The 19,514-nt window shown below is 44.3% G+C and overlaps 2 protein-coding genes across 2 annotated transcripts; one reads left to right on the forward strand and one right to left on the reverse strand.

Moving 5' to 3' along the window:
• Window positions 1-342: 342 nt before the first annotated feature.
• On the reverse strand, window positions 343-1,116 carry CkaCkLH20_06360 (uncharacterized protein; the record flags this gene model as incomplete). Its single annotated transcript, XM_038889077.1, has 1 exon — window positions 343-1,116. One exon carries the CDS (start codon window positions 1,114-1,116, stop codon window positions 343-345), a length of 774 nt encoding a protein of 257 aa, XP_038745878.1.
• A 7,276-nt stretch (window positions 1,117-8,392) lies between these two features.
• CkaCkLH20_06361 (uncharacterized protein) lies at window positions 8,393-12,682 on the forward strand (the record flags this gene model as incomplete). The annotated part of the gene is made up of 6 exons (XM_038889078.1): window positions 8,393-9,011; window positions 9,066-9,155; window positions 9,919-10,575; window positions 10,651-10,994; window positions 11,870-12,287; window positions 12,342-12,682. The coding sequence occupies 6 exons, from the start codon at window positions 8,393-8,395 to the stop codon at window positions 12,680-12,682; spliced, it is 2,469 nt and encodes an 822-aa protein (XP_038745879.1).
• Window positions 12,683-19,514: the final 6,832 nt, after the last annotated feature.

Consider the following 19,514-nt stretch of genomic DNA (forward strand, 5'->3'; position numbering starts at 1 on the left):
GCTAAGACGGCCGTCGGCGAATCGGCACCTTACGGGACCGGGTCGCCGGTAACCGAACTTTAACCCCGGGCCGCACCGATAAATTGTGGAGCATCGTAAATCGGCTGTCCCCTGCATTAGCTGACTTCAGCGTCGCTATTCTCCCACAACCACCACTGCAAATGGTGCAATTGCTTGAATCTTTGATCATTTGAATCCGCAGCCCGAAATACTTGGTGTTGTTTTTGCCGCCTCCTTAAGGGCTTCGATGACGGCGCGCGTGACCTCACAGCGGGACGCCGCAGCGTCGCCGCCGACGACCGCGAACCTGAAGCTCTCGCCGTTCCTCCGCCCGATCAAAGTTCAGCCCGCCAGTTCCAAGGACGCATCTGACGTCGCCGCGGCATCGAAGAGGAAGGAAAATGACCCTCCGAGCCCGTTCGCGCTCATACCGCCCGCAGCGTTCAGCCTCCTCGCCCAGCTATCCCTCCTCGCCACCCTCTTCCTTCCGCGCGCCCTCTCAGACTCCGCATCTCGATACGTACCGCCCGGAGCGAGCTGGGATCCGCAGTACCATGCTCTCACCACCTTCCTCGGAGGCTCAGGGGCGTACGCGAGGGGTTTCGGGATCGTGCTGTTCGCGATCCTGACGAACCACGTCCGTCGGACGTTCTGGCCAGGGAGCGTGGTGGGCGGGTTCGGGGGGCCGATCGGGATGCTGAAGCTCGCGGCGGGGAGTCCGGAGGTGTTTCTGAGGGAGGAGTTCGAGATGGGGAGGTGGTCGACGGGGTGGTGGTGGAAGGTTGTGGGGGATTTGGGGGGGTTGGGAGCGGGGGGTGAGTTGGTGAGGAGGGTTCGGTCGAGGACGGGGACGGGGGCTGGGAGGGACATGAAGGGGACGACGGTCGCGGCTGTTGTGGTGCTTGTGTGGGCGCTGGGCGCGGCGGAGTATGTCCACGCCAGGATCGCGCATGTTGTTGCGCTTGGGATCGCGTATTGGAGGTTAGTGGGCGGCGGGGAGGATGGGAGGGAGGCGTTGTGGAGGGTTTTCGCGCCTCGTGAGGATGGGGGGAGGGAGGGCGAGTTGTGGAGGAGGTGTGTGTTGGGATTTTGGGGGAATGAGGAGGTTTTCTCCATACTTGCGTTTCATGCTGAGGTCGTGGGATACTGTGTTTTCGGTCTTGTACCGTTGTTTTGGCTGGCGGTGCGAGAGGCGTTTGGACTTGGGAAGAGGGGAGGGGGGTGGAGGCCTGGGTTGGCGGTTGTGATGGTTGGTTGGGCTTGGGGGACGGGATATGTGGCGAGGTACTCGAATAAGTACTACATCGGGTTGCAGATGTATGAGATGGTGCTTGTGGCGTGGTGGGTTGGTGCTGCGGTGGTTGTATTTGGGTTGGCTTGGGTTAGGAGAGTCATTGGGAGGTTGAGGAAGGGGGAAGTGGGAAGATGAAGTAGTAGTTGTGATGATGTATATAAGGGGACAATGATCGAGTCCAGTATGTGTGGACGACAAGATCGATCTCTCGTTCAAAATGCCAATCAGACCAGCTTGCACTCTGGCCAGACCGGACGGGCAACGCCGACCTCTGGGGTAAATGCAAAATGGTGCATGTGACTTTCATGACACCATCTGAAAGCAAGCGTGGTTCGCTGCTTGTCTCTCATCTGTGTTGTTGTTTTGGAAGTATTCGTGATTAGATATTGAGAATACTGTCTTCGCATTTGCTTTCGCAAATGCGTCAATATCGGCATTATATTGGAAGTCAATGGGGTCGGGTATGTGAATTGAGAGACATTCTGCGTCGCAATACGGTATACACCGCAATTGAATGCAAATTGTTTACCAAGCCCCCTGATTGCTGGTTCTAGGAGACTTCCATTACAAGAGCATTTTATATTCCCTTGGAGGCGTAGCTAGTTCCAGTCATCATTACATGCATGGGTAGGCTCACGTACTTTCTTAATTGAACAATTCAAGCCGAGAACCACAAATCATCTTTACTGAAGTCAACAACAGTTGAGATTGCGAGTATAATTTGTATAGCTTTAATACTTCGCATTGAGACTGATTAAAGGACTCATAAACCCTTATCGCAACCTCACACTTTGCTCCCTGTGCTCTTCCTTAGAATACCATTCGCCAGACATCATACCATCAACGTATGCTTCTCCTAGAAATCTACAAGTATGTGAGCCCATTTGCGTGTTCTCACTAGTCGCATCTCCATCAACCGCTGAGAATATAAATGGGGTCTGCCCGCCTCTGATGAGCCATACATTGCACCCGGGCTGGATATCCAACGAGCCAACTCCAATGTAGCCCTTTTCCGTGACAAAGAAAGCTCTGTGATGCAACATGTGCTGAATAGAAAAGAGCAATTGTTGATCATGAGACTCTTCGCCTTTGATGAACCTATCAGCGTTGGCCAAATCTTCCGCTCTGGCTCTTCTCGGTTCATCTTTGTCTTCAAATATCAAGTCTCCTATCGCAGTTCTTGCGAATGCTTGCGACCATGAACCGCCACCAACATACCTCGAAGAGCCTCTGGATGACAGTACATCCTCTGCAAGGGACTTCCACCCTCTTAAGATTGCCAAGCATTCGAGTTGGGAGGGCTCTCTCGCTTCAGACACCTTCGAGTTTGAAACATGCTGGACCCTATCAGCCAAGATGCCTTTGAGAAGGAGTGCTTTCTCGTCTGATGAAACCTCAATGGATAGAATTCGTCTGCCCGAAGCACTGAACTGTTCGTATCTCTGCGAGTGTCTATACCAATTTTCAGTACGGTCTCCAGAACCAACAGGCTGCAGCATATCAAATGCCCAAGAAGGAAGGTCGGGGGTGACATTCTGATATCTTCTTCCAATTACTGGCTTAAGGTCATTTCGATGCTGGATTTGATCGAGAGTCATCTTCGCGAACAGGGTGTTCAAGGGTAAATCGTAGCTACAAGATAGGATCCTTGGAAACGGATTGCCTTCCAACAGTCCGATTAGGGCGTAGATACTGTCCTGCGGCACAGTTGCATGTCTTATTCGCCATCGTCGGTAGATGTCCAGATTGTCAGGACGCAGTTTCGTTTGTCGTAGTCCCCAAAACTGGGTGTATATGCCATCCATATTGTCGTAAATCCTTCCCATCATATCGTTGAATGAATGAAACTGTCTCGACCCTAGAACTTGTAGCAGGGTTGAGCCCCACCACATATCCTGCTGTGTTGCGTACAATTGGAAAAACGTCTCGATCTCTGCCCATGCTTTGGAAACGGGACCTAATTGTACAATTGGCCGTCGTGGAAGAACGGCTTCCTGCACGGTCCATATTCGATCCCACCAACTGCTACCGCCGTGAGGCGATATCGCCCTGAGAGCTCTACCAACTCCTTCGACGGATGAAAGTTGGATAAGATCGAAGATCTCCTGCAAGCGATCCTCGGACATCCGCTTGTTCTCAGCAAAGACAGTAAAGCATCCAAAGAGAGCTCTCGCATCTGCGACAGTCAGATCCTTGTCGCTCTCGGTTATGTCGTTCATCCAGATGATGCACTGATGACAACCACGATAAATGCCTCGCATGAAACCGACCTGGATCTCCTTTTCTGCGTCATTGTTCTGATCGATGCAAAGCTGGTCTATCCACAGGACCCTGCCGTCCTGCTGATGTCGGAGTCGTTGCAATGCAGCAAAGAGGTTTGGCGTTATCTTGACTGGGACACCGTTGACGCAAATGATGTCTTCTCCGACGTGGCCCCAAACATACGACAAAGCTTCGTATTTCCCACTGCTCGCCAGACTCACAGCCTGTATCGTGCAGCGCAAGGGGTCTCCAAACTCTCCAGGAAGTAGGGTCAGGAGACGGATGCTATCGTTTGAGACTGGCGGGAGGTGTTCCATTTTGCAGGAACAAAAAAAGAAATCTGCGGAGGACAGACAAGCTTGGTGCCGTAGTGGTGCTGGATTGTGATGTGAGCAGTGTGTGCGTCGTAAGCACTCAAGATGGCTGACGGCTCACGCATGAAAGTGTGCGGGGCTTCATAGGGTACAAATAAACCGCGCTGTTACGGGCTATGCGCAGAACGAAACACTTCGATACAAATACAGCCAAACAACGGGCGGTCGACCCTGTGTAACGTCATTTCGGCCGTAGGGCTGGGCGCCTGCGCCGTCTTCCTACATGTACCTAAGGAGCAGGTGCTCTGCCCGCCGTTACATCTGAGACCGTTAGTGTTCTCCCTCGAATCAGTATGTTCTACGTAGTTGTAGGGTGTATTGGTCCTTCAGGCTATTGGCCAAGTTATAGAAGTCAGGATTATGGTTAGACATATTACTGCTTGATGATTGGCTGCCTTGGGCAACATTTGCGCTCGTCTGACTGCATCTGACGCCTTGAAGCGTGCATTGGCAAACTATGCGACCTGCAGTTGAGAAAAAGAACACTTACATGAGTTTGGTGGTGTAATATCTTACTGAAACATTTGGCCGTGCTTTTGAGACTGCAAAAAACAGATACGTGGACGAAGCTTAATGGCAGAGGGTCACAAAAGAAACGAAATGTCATTCACTGACAATACAATACCTCGATACCATATGATTCTCAGTTGGGGCTCGTGTGGAATGGGCCAATGAGCACGATAGTCACAGTGAGAGTCAGTATCAACGCCAAGATTGAAGTCGAGGTCCAAAAGCCCGCCAATATCGATGAACTCAGCTGGCCATTTTGTCATTTCTTCTGATATTAACGACTTCATGTATCATGGTGATGTTCGATTTAACGCTATAACTTCATTCATTCACAGATGCGGTGACTTTAAAAAGGTCAGGTCAAGATGCGTCAACGCTTTCCTTCATCGTTCTGCGGTGGGAAACCACCAAAAGATGGTATCAGCGTGATTCTTATATAGTATTATGGCAGCAAGAGCTACACAGCATACGGTTTTACAACAGACCAAATCAAGGATGTGTGAGAAGAAGAAGCAATACCGTGGAACAGGTCGTAATTAATTTTTCATGAGGCCGTCTATGTTCAGTAATGTGGTCGCTGGAATCGAAGATGATCAGTTTGGAATCGGGGGTGCTGAGATCTATGGCGCCACATAACTCCTTAAAGTTGCGCTACAGATTAACAAACATCATCTAAACAGAACATTTAATGAAACGGGCGTCATAATATCGAAGTGCTCGGCATACGCGCAACGTGATATTTCTTGTATTCCAGCTGCCAAATACGACATCTCGCTAAGGTAACCGTTCATCTCTCAGCAAGTCGGGCAGCCTGCTTAGCAAGGCTTAGCACCACTGAACTTGTCCTTGCAGAACTGCACGCAGTTGGTGTTCGGGCCCGAATCCGCCGAGAATCTCTGGCATGATGATCCAAGCTGACAGCTGCACTGTACCAATCATGTTAGTATATGTGTTCATAGAGTGGAATCGGACTTGAGGGCTTGAAGAAGATTGGAGACCACTTGAAGTTCTCTCAGAAAGACTTACAGGACCCTGGGCGACGGCGCTGCCGGCGAAGATAGCGAAGATGGTGAGGACGAATGAGTACTTCATGGTGAAAGATTGGGTGCTGAGATCAACTCAAATACGCTGAACAGAAGTTGGCTGGTAGTATTAAAATCTTGAATTTGAGTGCGATGAGATATTTGGATGGCATCAGCATTGGGCGAACAACTTGGTTTTTATATAGCCCTACAGCCTAGACTGGTCAGATCGACGCATGTGTTCTCGTGAGCCCGCAGTTTGTCCCAAGGAGGCGGATAACATCCGCTTGAAACCAGACCCATGGAGCCGGCGCCATCACCTGAACTCTGATGAGCGGTCGTCAGCCAGCTGCTGATCCGTGTGATGTCGCCTACGATATTCTGGTGCAGCGTTAGAAGGGCGGGATTACTGAACGAATGTAGTCACTGTGAGAACATGAAGCTGCGCGTATTTCCGGGGTGAAGTTGAACGAGTCAGGTGTGAGCGCGTGTTTTGGCCGCAGGCCCCGTCGTGCTTCAGTTATTGCCGGTGGGCTGTTCCGCTTGGCTACCTATGCATTGTGCCGGTAGTTCGAAGAGCGTTTAGTGATAATTTTAAGCTTTAAGGGTTTGTCTTGGCTGGTTCTGATTATAGAATACGAACAAAAGTGGCCGGCGCGCTGCTCCGGCGGAACTGGGAGCCGCCCGGCCGCCTGCCGCGTGCACCGAGGCGCCAGATGGTGGCCCAGACAAGTCGAAAATGTACGACGACGTTAGTCTAAATACGTGAGAGTAATTGGGCTGAAAGACAAGCAATGGCATCCGTGGGAGCTTGACTAGAGTTCTCATCCGAGCTGATACGGGTTCAGTAGTATAACGTATAAGCGTGCAGCGTGCACAAGAACGGTCCGGACCCATGTAAGACGGCAATTTTCTTCCTGTACTTGCCTTCAGTTCTGTCCGCCGTGGATGCATGGCAAGAATACTACGCGACATGTCGTAGGCCATGCTTCAATAGCTCAAATCACGGCATTCACGATGGGACTCTAGAAACCCGGAGATATCAGCTCCTTACACCCATTCATTATGTGCACCTGTTGCTTGGGAGGCCTCAGACTACAGCCATTTCGTTTGTCAGTGCAATTTCTTTCCGATATTTAATGATGCTGGCAACATATCCGAGGCGGCGGACTGGGTAGGACAGTACATGGGTGACCTACGGTAAATCGATGGGCCTTGACTTTGATTCATTCGACATAGCAGCATATGATACCAAGGGCAGAATCGAGAAACTATATATAATTGTACTATTTGGAAATCCTCCGCATGATGGAATGTATAGCTGCACGCAGGCGGAGGCCCGCAACGTCGAAGCCATATGCGAAAAGTTGCTACTGTTAACAAAGTCGAAGACATTCCCGAGTTCTAGAATGGTCCGAGATTATTATGAGTACCTTTCCAGCTTCTCAGCTGTCTTTGCGCATCAAAAAGGCTGCATCACTCGCCCAGGCGGTTATGGGGCCAATTCATGGCAAGATGCGTCCCCATGAAAACAGCGTCAGCGCCTTTTTCTCCGCCACCGTTGGGTAGATCAGTCCCGAACATTGATAATTACGAAGTTCGCGAATTCGACCAGACGACCAGAGGAATGACACAACCCGAAACATACTTCAAGCATCGGGCGCGTTGATAAACCTCAACCTGCGGTCAGCGGAACAGCTGTTGATATCGAGAAATTGAAAAACTGAATATTCATTCACGGCTGCTACTTTCGACAGCCGCAGCTATTGGTGAATGACTGTTGTTTTGGTTGAAAACGTTCGGTTCAGATGTCCACCTAACGGGTGGTAGTCCGCCGAGAGAGGGATTGCGAGGCAAGACTGAGGAACTGAATGAAGCTTCGGGCGTCAGGTCTAGTAAGAGATAAGATCTGGATTTATACGATGTTGCAATTGATTCCACATTCGGAAGATTACTTTTGAGACATATGCCAGTAAGACGCAATGAAATTGCCGTTGCGTCTGACTAGCCGGAGCCAACAATGCATTACTTTGTCTTGGGGGCAGCTCTTGTTTAAATGAATGGTAGGGAGCATGTGATGGTTGTGGGCTTAGCCTGATTCTAAGATATTCCTGCCGTCTCTGTCTACATATGCTGCCTTTTTTTTTGGCCTCTTTTACATAGAAACCTCCATCAAATTGGCATCGGCAAGCGCTGGCTGATTCACACAGCTGTAGATGACGAGAAAAAAATAAATTTGAATATCTCGACCACGAACATCATCATGCTGGGCGACGCCTCAACATCACGATGCCGCAATCCCACACCAGCGGCGTCGCGTCGGCGCGGATATCGGGTCGTGGGGTCGTGGACCCGCGCCCCGGCCCGCGGAGGTGGTGGGATGCCGACTCGGGGGCTGGGAACGCCCGGGATACGAGAGGCCCAGTGGGCGCCTCCTGTGGGTCTGCCGCGTCCGCGGTGTCCTCGGGGGCCGGGGGGGTTTGCGCGCTGATCTTTTTAATCCCATGCGACCGCGGATTCCCGACACCCATTTCGTTCAACTCCAGCCGAGTGTTTCTGGATTGGACGACTTTTTTTCAACAACGGAGAAACACCATACGAACATGTCATTTCACCATCTTTCCTATCGCCGTCTGCCTCACATCCAGATATCCTGACTAAACGCCCCCTTGGAAGTTTCGGATTTCCCTCCTGTTGGACGACCGGTTACGCGGGCTTTCTGTGACGTGCACGGGCCATCGTCTGACCACATTTCCCGTCCCTCTCTGGCTTGGATCGTCGACGGCGGAGGCCGGGTCAACCTGGTGATCTTCCAAAACCTTCATCAGACTTTCGGCGTATCTGGCAATTGGCCAACGACAGCAGACATCGCGTCCTCTTTTGGTGTTGCCGAATGAGCCGTGTATCTGGGTGCGAAGATGGCGACAACCATGGAGGAAGACACCGTCCATGACCCCCCCTCGCCTGTGTTAGGGGAGCTCATCACCTTCGACCCCAACGGCGACCTTTATTTACACGTCGGCGCGGGAGTCGAAGAAAAGACGAAAACGTACTTTGTCTGTTCAAAAGCCTTGGCAAGAGCTTCGACGGTGTTCAGGAAGATGCTCTACGGAGGATTCGCGGAGTCAGGGCTCTCGGATGCCGACCACGGCTGGACGGTCGACCTCCCCGAAGACCGCCAAGAACCGATGGAACTTATGCTCAATATCGTTCACGGGACTTTTGACATGGTACCCGAGAAGCTGGAGCTTACTCAACTATACACATTTTTGGTTGTCACGGAAAAGTACGACGCTACTAATATCACACGGCCGTGGGCGAAGGGCTGGATGGACGCGGTCAAGTCGAGTATGCAGAACCCGCTGCTTCTGGGTGTGGCTTACGAGCTGGGCGACTATCAAACATTCAACGCTATGGCGATGAGAATCGCTACAGAGTGTCATCTGGATGATGACGGAGACCTCGTGTTTGGGTTTTCGGGGGAGAACAGGGAGACGTATTCGTATAAACTTCGCAATCTGGATTGTTTAATACCAGCTGGGTTACTAGGTAAGTCTTTGGAGACACCCTGAAATCTGAACCATGGTTGACACGAAATACTAGAGGACGCGGCATCCATCAGGAAAACGTTACTGATAGCCATGCTGGATCCATATCTGAATCTCTACGCCGCCCTCAAGGGCGGAGACAGGTGTATGTCATCACCAGGAGATCCCTCAGGGGGAAGACGGTGCGACAGCATGTTGCTCGGATCGTTGATTAAATCCTTCGCGACACAAAACCTGGATCTCACAGCGGTTGACTCGGTCAAAGCATACCGGGGGAGTGCCTCGCATCTTCAGTCGGTCATGTTGAAGTTGGAGCTTTACACTATTCACTCTGGGTACGCACACCCCACAACTTCGTCGTTCAGCTTCGGACAGACGGCACATCCGAGATTTGGCTTCAGTATGAGTGCCTGCGAGCATGTCTTGCAGTCGGGGTTGCGGGAAGGCGTGGAGAGGTCGTTGATGTTGAGAGGGAATATGACATTCGTGCAGCCTAAGCATAAGGAATACTTGAACAGACAGGCGGGCAAAACTGGGTTGCCAAAGTCATTATAGAGCCTGATATTCAAGAGAGAGGTTTAATCAGAGACGGCAGAATACTGATAAACAAATGGTTTACAATACACCATAAAGAATACATTCCATATTCTGATGTCAGCTGAAGTTACTAAAAGACGATGGTGAAGGGGCCACAAACCTGAATTGCACACACAACCAGACGGTATTGTTCCTTCCTTCCGGGTGAACAAACGACCAGTAGCTTCCTTGCGGGTGAGATATTTTCGTGAGATAATCTCTGGCTACCTATTTAAACTCGACTGAGATCCACACCAGAGAGACTTTATCCAAACACAACCCTTCATCACCAACAACCGGGTCCTCTTCACAAAGCTGACACCACAACACAGCAACCATGAGCTCATCAAACGACGAAGGCTCGGGACCGCCTGCCCCGAAACGACAGAAGCTGCTCACAACCAAGTCGGACGCCCAAATCATCTTCGATGAGCATGGAGATCTGTATCTACACGTCGGCGCCGAACACGCAGAGCATCCGACGACTTTCCTCGTCTGTTCAAGGACGGTCTCTCGGCTTTCCAAGGTTATGAATCGCTTGCTCTATGGCGGTTTCGCGGAGTCGAAGAGGCCTGACGATGCGGAGAAACCCTGGGAGGTGGAGCTTCCTGGCGATGAGCCGGCGGACTTCAAAATCCTACTCGGCATCATGCACGGAAAGTTCGAAGAGATGCCCAAGAGTCCAGACATGTTCGAAATGTATCGTATTCTTGTCGCTGCCGACAAGTACGACTGCGTCCGTCTCCTTCGCCCATGGAGCCGGTCTTGGATTCAGGCTGTGGAGGAAGAAGAGGATTTTGGTTTGGTGCTCGGCATTGCGTGGCATCTCGGGGATGCTGTGTTGTTCAAGACGACTGCAAAATACTTTGCAGAAGGCGCCGAAGTTAACGGTGGCGATGAGCTGCTCTACGATGGAGAGCTTAACGATGATGGCACGTTTCCGTGCTTGTCCGATGTTCTCGGAGGTTCAATTCCCTCAAATATCTTTGGTGAGTCAGTCCTGGAAGAATGATTTGGATGGCATCAGCCTCTCGAAACTTTACAGAGCTAATGGGTAAGTATAGCTTCAATCACGGACCTTCGACAGAGACTTCTGGATGCAGCACTGAGGCCGTATGCAAAGCTCCACAGGTCTCTTCTAGATGGACCAAAGTGTCCCTTCATATACGGAGGCGGCGGACCGAAAGTCGGCAAGACCTGTGACAACCAACTGCTCGGCTCACTCACGAGGGGACTTTTTCGCGAAGGCATCAATATCATGCTCGATGTACCGCAGCAGTCGTATCGAAGAAGCTGCTCGGAATTATCGGGTGTGCTCATGGGACTAGAGCTTGAAGTGGGAGACGACTCAGAGGGTATTGTCGCCGGGCGTATCCACGCAGTGAAGTGCAAGGAGGGGTTGAGTTCGGTTCGTCGGAGAGTGGAGAAGAACATTTCCAAAGTCCTGGAACTGTTTGTCCTGATGCCTCAACATGAGGCTCATTTGCAAGAGCGGTCGCGCGAAACCGGGCTCGATGAGAAGGACAAAGAAGACAACTAGGGTAGCACTGACTATCTTAGAAGCTTGCAATCACGCGGATAAATCTATCATAGAGAACGGAACCAAATAGACAAAGTTTACAAGAAACATAACGTCAAAAGAATCACAAGCTGAGATACCAACTGATGGCACACTCGAGTCTCCATGCTTTAAGCCGCTACATTATATGCATCTGAAATAGACCATGACGACTGATAAATTATGAAGCGGGAAGACCTGATGCAGAGGTATTATGCCGTCACCACGTACGAAGGGGAAATCGTATTCGAGGCCGGACTCAGACGTAAAATTACAATTGGTGAATGTCGAAGGTGACGAGGCTAAGGAAGTTGTGGACGAGTCGGTTCTTGCCTAGACAGGCCAGCGAGAGTTGTGGAAGGCAAGAGAATAGTCCGCCCGGTGCAGGAGGAAGGAGCGCAAATTTTGCAACGACATGAAGTCGAGGAAGGAGCTTTGGGGAGAGATACAATAAAGGAAGGAGCTGGCTTGTGCCGTACTTGACAGGTGCCTACCAAGGCTGCTTTTTCCTCCATTCACCCGTCACTTCCCTCAACCGCCCATCACCACTTTTGGGTCCTTTTTACCTCCTCTGCTTTCTGCCCCTTTTTGCTTTTACCCCAACACCTTCTCGACTTAATTTGCATTTCGCGGTGAACTCCCGTCGTACGGCGGGCAACAGCCACAACACAGCCTCAACATAAGCTCCCAACGCCTTCTCGGAGCGAAGGAATACACGACCGAAGAAGGACATCACCGCCAACTACGACACCGTCGGCGACGACCCATCGACGGCACACCCGAATGCACCAGCGACGATGGAGGCAGAACCGGCAAGAGCTGATGGACGCCACGGTCCCCGAGAGATGTCAGACGAGCCTGCCGCCAAAGGCCAGCGACAGGAAGCGACGGAGATGAAGTCAGACGTTTTGGTTTTCGACGAGCTCGGAGACTTGCGCCTGCAAGTTGGCGCCGCGCTCGCCGGCGTCCCAGCTGCCACCTTTTTGGTATGCTCTAGAACAATGGCACGAGCGTCTCCAGTATTCAAGAAGATGCTTTACGGCGGCTTTGCGGAGTCTAAGCCTACAGATGGCAGCGACTGGGTTGTCGACCTTCCCGAAGATCATCCGCGTCAAATCCGCCATATTCTACACATTGCTCACGGTAATTTCCACGAACTTTTGTTGCCGGGATCTTGTACCCTTTTCCACAGAACAGTGGGCGCGAATAAATACGACTGCATTGGCATGTTTCGTCCTTGGGCCAAAAGATGGCTTGAGAGGATCGGCCTCAAAGACAAACGTCTGGATGGACACTTATTGTTTGTTGCGTGGGAGTTTGGTCAAGCCCGAGTTCTGAGACATATGATGGCAAAGGTTGCCGATGAAGCCTCTCTCTCTGAAGATGGCGACGGCAAGCTGACCTACGGATTCCGTCACTATGACGACGTGAACAAGAAGTTGTGGACGAGAGAGTGGGATGTGTCCGAAAAACTCCAAGGACTCATCCCCGTCAGCATCATCGGTAAGTCTCGACGCGGACTTCTGGACATATCCTAGCGAAGGCCAGTGCAGTTTGCTCTAACACCTTAATGGACCAAATTCGTGCGCTTCGACTCGACATTATCCGGGCCCAGATTAAGCCGTTCGTCGACCTCTATGAGTCTTTCAAAACCAACCAACGATGCGCCCAAAGCGGCCTTGTCACTGACCCTGACAAGCTGAATTGCGATGCAATGTTGCTAGGCTCGTTGGTTCGCGGATTCTTTGGAGTACCCTTCGATCTTGTCAACGGAGCCACGGCAGAGCGTTACTGTGGTAGTGCGCGTCATTTGAGAGAGATGTTGCGGAAGGTCGGGCTTTCCGTGGCGATTACACACGCCCAGTGTTGGCAGCGGCTTACAAACGACTCGTCGAACGCCGCTGGAATGGTGCAACGGTTATTGGACGGAGAATTTCTCGATCTGTTAGAGTACCAGGACCACTTGGACTGTCAAGCAAAGAAAACTGGATTAGCTTCCAAGTAACGAGTAATTGAGGACGAATAAACGAGGGATGGCGAGGGATGCAAGGGATGACGAGAAGCAAGCACAAAGACCTTGGCAGACAAGGACGACGGACGAGGAGAATGGACGACGGATAAGTACAACGGACAAGAACAACAAGCAAGGGCGAAGGGCGAGGGCAAGAGACAAGGAGAATGAACGAGAAAGAACGACAACAGTCTAGAAGATTAATGAGAAAATTTGAGAGGAAGAAGGACAATCGAGCAAGCCGAAAGATGACGCCTTCGAAGACGACTCGCCGGCATATTCGGCCGAGATGCCCCAAACCGGCCGAATGTTGTCGGGCCAACAAGCTGACTTGAGACAAGCGGATCGCGGGAAAAAGGGGTCCCATCAATCCCAGTCTTTCAGCTTAATCATCCCACTACCGCTGCACGATTACCTGAGGCACTCATTATGAGCGAACCCAGCGCGAAGCAAATGCAATACGCCGCGCAATATAATGCAGCTACCCTTATAATCTAGCTATTAATATTATCTTACTATACCTAATAAGTATATATTTAATATTTAATATTCTAAAAGAATAAAACTCTATTCTAATAAGCTTTATAATATATATAGTAATATACTTATAAATAACCTTACTTAAGGTTAAAGGGGGTAAGACCTTAATAAGAGATATTAATCTATAAGAGATTATTCCTTTTATTAAGATTATACTATAAACTTTATCTTTCTATCTACTTAGAATATTATTCTATATCCTTTATTTTATATTAGCCCCTACTATTACTATTTTTAGTATAATTTTAAGCTTTAACCCTCTTTAGTCTCTTAATACCTTTAAGAATAATATCCCCTTCTATTTAAACTATATTAATAATATTCTTTTTATATACTATATTAATAAGAATATTATAAAAATACTAACGTGGTTGATAAGCGAGTGGATTAGATAAGCGAGTGGATCAGCCGACCGCGCGAAACCGTCTTCTAACTTCTATATTATATTATACTATAACTAAATATATTATTATAGAGTAATAAAGATTAGATAAACTTAGCAATCTAAGCTATTAAGAAGATACTAACTCTTAGTATTTAAGCTATATCTTATATCTACTTAGTGCCCTTTTTAACCTTATGCTATCATTTAGAGGGAAAGGGATTATAACGTAATATTATACCTAAGTTATGAAATTTAACTGCACTTAAAGAAGAGAAGCTAGTTAAATATATTCTTAACTTAGATTCCTAATTACTTCCTCCCCATATTAGTAGTATAGAAGATATAGCTAATTAACTACTTATTAACTATAATATGCTCCCTATTGGGAAGCGTTAGGCCTTAAACTTTATTAAGTAATAACTATAGCTCTAGACGCACTTTTTTTATAAGTATAACTATAAGAGGGCCTAATATAAAGACCTAGACGTAATAAATATATAGTTTCAGCTTATAGTAAATATAATTATAAAATACAGCATTATAGACTTAGATATCTATAACTTTAATAAGATTAGGTTTATAATAGGCTAGATTATATCTAGAATAGTTATAATAAGCGCTAAGAGGCGTTTAAATATAAAAATAATATAGCCTAGCAATTATAAATAAGTTATAGTTATTTAGGCTATTAATTTATTAGGCTATAGCGTTCTACTATATATTATCGTTTTAGGGCAATATTACCTCTCTACCTAGTATATAGAAATAGGTCTCCTATATAACTAGGTTATTATAACGTCTAAAAACAGATAGATAATAAATAAAAGAGGCCTAGATTAGCTCTAGCACTTTAATTAGCATATAAAACTATATGCAAGCAGTAGATATTGCCTCCTTATTATTAATAGGCATAAAAGTCACTATACTACTAACTTTAAGATATATTATAAGGAAAACAATATTATTACACTTTATATACTAGCTTATTGTTACGGCTAGCTAACTGATAGTGGGTTTATATTAGTAGTAAGTTAGGGATTAAGAACTATAAATAGTATTAAGTCGTTCTATAGGGCTATTTAAGTAATTATAGGTCTTTAAAGGTCTTAGTAATTAGTTAAGGCCTTAATAAGAGTTATAGAGTAATTATTACTTAGGTATAACTAAAAGTATTATAAGTAATAATTATAAGTTAATTGCTAAAGAGCTATAGAAGTTTGTCCTTAAGCGGACTTAAGTCCATCCTATATATAGGTCCTGGGTAGTCCTATTGCTAGGTGCTGTATATGCCCTGTATGGCTCCCATATCCTTGATATATGGCTTCCGTCTTTCTGGAATATAGATGCTGTATCTTGATCATATAGATCTAATCTCTTATCTTATTGTTATATAACCTATACTATAGTTCTTCCGTTCCTAAGGGATCCTTATGTATTCCCGTGATCCTATATATAAATATATTATTATAACTGCCTAGTATCCTAGTAGGGCATCCTTTATTAGTTATACCTAATAGGTTATAATATTAGGTCCCCTCTTTAAAGGTCTAATCCCTTAGACTAATATAAGTAGGTAGTATCTCTTAGGTTAGGGAGGTATTAATTATACTTCTTAATCTCTATAATATTAATACTATATTAGGTTATATTTAAAAATTAAAAGATTTAAAATCTATTCTTTATTCTATTTATAATAACGTATTTAAGCGCTTTAGTTCTTCTAACGTTATACCCTATACTTACTATTTCTAGGCAAAGCGTCCTTATTATATAGTAGAGGGTTTAAAGGTCTATTATAGGTATAAGAATTTAAAGCGTCCTTATAATAGGCTAGTTATTACGTTAAGCTATAAGTCCTATTATATCTTTCTTTATAGGCTACTTCTAACTTATTATAGTAAAGCATCTTAATAACTAGCGTTAAGAGTAAGAGGAAAAGGAGGAGTAAGCTAGTAATACTCTATTAGCGCTCTATAAGAAGCTTATTTAGGTATAATTAGAGGTAGCTAATATAGCTAGTTATTTAGCTTATATTTATATAACTTAGAAGTTAATTAAGGAGTATTATATAGAGATATTTACTTAGGGGATATAGAAACTTAAGGAGGCTAATAACGTTCTTCCTATATTAGATGCTTATAAGTAATACGTTATAGAGGATCTTTAGGCTAGAGGTATTAAGAATAACCCTTCCTAGACTAAGTTTGGGATTAGGGAGGAGTTTATAGACTTAGGTCCCTTACTTAGTAATACTCCTATAGTAGCTGCTAGGAGTGCTAGAGGTTCTTAATAGGTTCCTATAAGTTATCTTTATATCTATACCCCTTCTATTTAATAAGGTATTCTATATTTCTATTATTTTTATAGTAGTTAATAATTTATTTAACTTTATATTCTAGTTCTAGTAGTTCTATAATAATATAGTCTTCTATATATAAACCTATTAGTGCTTTTTTGAGAAGTAAAATATAAAAGACTAAATAGTACTTTATAGTATCTAGTAATATAAGTTTAAAGTTAACGTTAGATACCTTCTTTATAATCTTAAAAGGTCTAAGTTTCTTAAAGTCTAACTTATTACTTAGTTATTTTATCTTAATGTTTTAATAGAGAAGGTATATACTATCTCCCTCCTATAGAGTTAGTCCCTTAACTCTTAAGGTATTAGCGTATTTATATATTTATTTATATATAAATTTAAGTTCTCTAGGTAGCTCTTACTAGATTTCCTTAAGTTTATTAATATCTACTATAGCTTTTAGAGCTACTAGGCCTTATTATGGTTCTCTATAGGCTATTAGGTTAAATCTATAGTTTAGATAGAATAGTGATTCTTTTATATATTACAGCCAGCTAACTGATAGTGGGTTTATATTAGTAGTAAGTTAGGGATTAAAAACTATAAATAGTATTAAGTTGTTCTATAGGGCTATTTGAGTAATTATAGGTCTTTAAAGGTCTTAGTGATTAGTTAAGGCCTCAATAAGAGTTATAGAGTAGTTATTACTTAGGTATAGCTAAAAGTACTAGTAAGGGTAGTTATAAAGTTAATTACTAAAGAGCTATAGAAGTCTATCCTTAAGCCGGACTTAAGTCCATCCTATATATAAGTCCTAAGCCGTTCCTCTATACCTCTACCTTAGAGTCGCTAAAGTTAACTATTAACTCTATTAACTTCATCTTAATTAGTATACTTAAGAGTTACTAGAGTTAGCCACTAACTCTATTAACTCTTATCTCATTAGCTAAGGTTATATAACTTATTCTATAGTTCTTCTATTCTAAGGTAAGTCCTTTCTATTCCCATGATCCTATATATAAATATGACGTTCTAGCCGCCTAGTTATCTTTATAGGGCTTTTTCTCTATTAAGTATGCCTAATAGGTTATAACATTAGGTCTCCCCTTAGATGGTCTTATCCCTAAGACCAATATAAGTAGGTAGTATCTCTTAGGTTGGGGAGTTATTAATTATACTTCCTAATTTCCTTATAATGCTAATACTATATTAAGTTATATTTAAAAATTAAAATTAAAAAATCCTATTGCCTATAAGGAGCTAGATTAACTAGTCTCCCTTTTTGGATATAAGATGCCTTTTCCTTATTCCTTATATGCTACCTTAGGGGTTAACTATATTATATTAGAGGTTAATTTATTACGTTATTCCTATTATATAGGCTAAAAGAAATCTTATAATATCTATAGTCCTTTAGCGTTATTACTAATCTAAGTTTAAAAACAAAAGGTTAAGGTAGATAATAAACTTAATAGGCTAGAGGAAGAGTAGCTCACTCTTATGGCTAAGATATGGCGCCTTTGTTATTATTAAAAGGAAATTAACTATAAGGCTATAGACTTAATCTAGTTAGGTCTTTAGCGTATAGAGGAGGTTGAGGAGGAGAATCGTGAAGCAACGCTGGGTTTATAGAGTGCGGAATCTTCAGCTATTAGGGCCCTATAGGCTACTAGGGCCTTTAGCGTGGTGGATTGGAACGGCGTTGGCTTAGAGGATTGGTCTCTAGATTTCTTAACGAGCGGTACTAGTGCAGCATCTGTTGAGAGTGCTAGAGGTTCTTAATAGGTTCCTATAAGTTATCCTTATATCTATATCCTTTCTACTTAATAAGATATTCTATATCTCTATTATTATTATAGTAGTTAATAATTTATTTAACTTTATATTCTAGTTCTAGAGGTTCTATAATAATGTAGTCTTCTATATATAAACCTTATAGTACTTTTTTAAGAAGTAAAATGTGAAAGACTAGATAATACTTTATAATATCTAGTAGTATAAGTTTAAAGTTAATATTAGATACCTTCTATATAATTTCAAAAGGTCTAAGTTTCTTAAAGTCTAATTTATTACTTAGTTGTTTTATCTTAATATTTCTATAGAGAAGGTATATATTATCCCCCTCCTATAGAGTTAGTCCCTTAACTCTTAAGGTATTAGCGTATTTATATATCTATTTATATATAAATTTAAGTTCTTTTAGGAGTTCTTATTAGATTTCCTTAAGTTTATTAATATCTACTATAGCTTTTAGAGCTACTAGGCCTTATTATAGTTCTCTATAGACTATTAGGTTAAATCCATAGTTTAGATAGAATAGGGATTCTTTTATGCTTTCTCCTACTACGCTATTATAGGCAAACTGGGCTATAGGTAGCAATTATACCTAGTTATCTTACTAGTAGTTAACGTAGTAGCATAGATAGGTTTCCATAATCTAATTAATTTATTCTATTTAGCCATCAGTTTATAGATAAAAAGCAGTAGATATCTTATAATTAGATCCTAGCTATAAGATTAGCAATCTCTAAAACTTAGAAGTAAATAACTTATCTCTATTAGATATAATTTCCTTTAGCATTCTATATTAGCTAATAATTACCTATAGAAACTTATAGGTGAGGTCTTCTATAGTGCTAGACTCTATATATAGGATAAAGTATAAATACTTTATAAGTCTATTAATAATAATGAGGACACTATTATAGTGGACTTTAGTTATTAGTTCTTAGGACTTAAGTAACTTAGTAATAAAGTCTAATAAAATAGATTCCTATATAGTTTATAGCACTAAGAGCAGCTATATCTTACTATAAGGCTAATATTAGCTAGGTTTACTTTTTATATAAACCTTATAGTCCCTAATTGCTAAAGATACTTTTTATTATATAGCCGTTTTATTATAGTATTATCTAATGCGTTTCTATATCTTAGTTATACCTTAGTAGCTATATATAGGAGCAGAGTATATCTCCCTAATAGCTTTAGGAGACATCCTTCTAGTTGTGCTAGTCCTATCTCTTCTAGCTATCATTAAGAGTCTAGCTGCTAGCATAAGGTCTCCTTCCTTATCTTTTTTAAGGATAACTTAGGTTTCCTTAGGTACTTAGACTTTATAGTCTAGTCTTCTACTAA

The sequence above is a fragment of the Colletotrichum karsti genome (assembly GCF_011947395.1).
Source record: "Colletotrichum karsti strain CkLH20 chromosome Unknown Scaffold18, whole genome shotgun sequence".
Taxonomy (NCBI): domain Eukaryota; kingdom Fungi; phylum Ascomycota; class Sordariomycetes; order Glomerellales; family Glomerellaceae; genus Colletotrichum; species Colletotrichum karsti.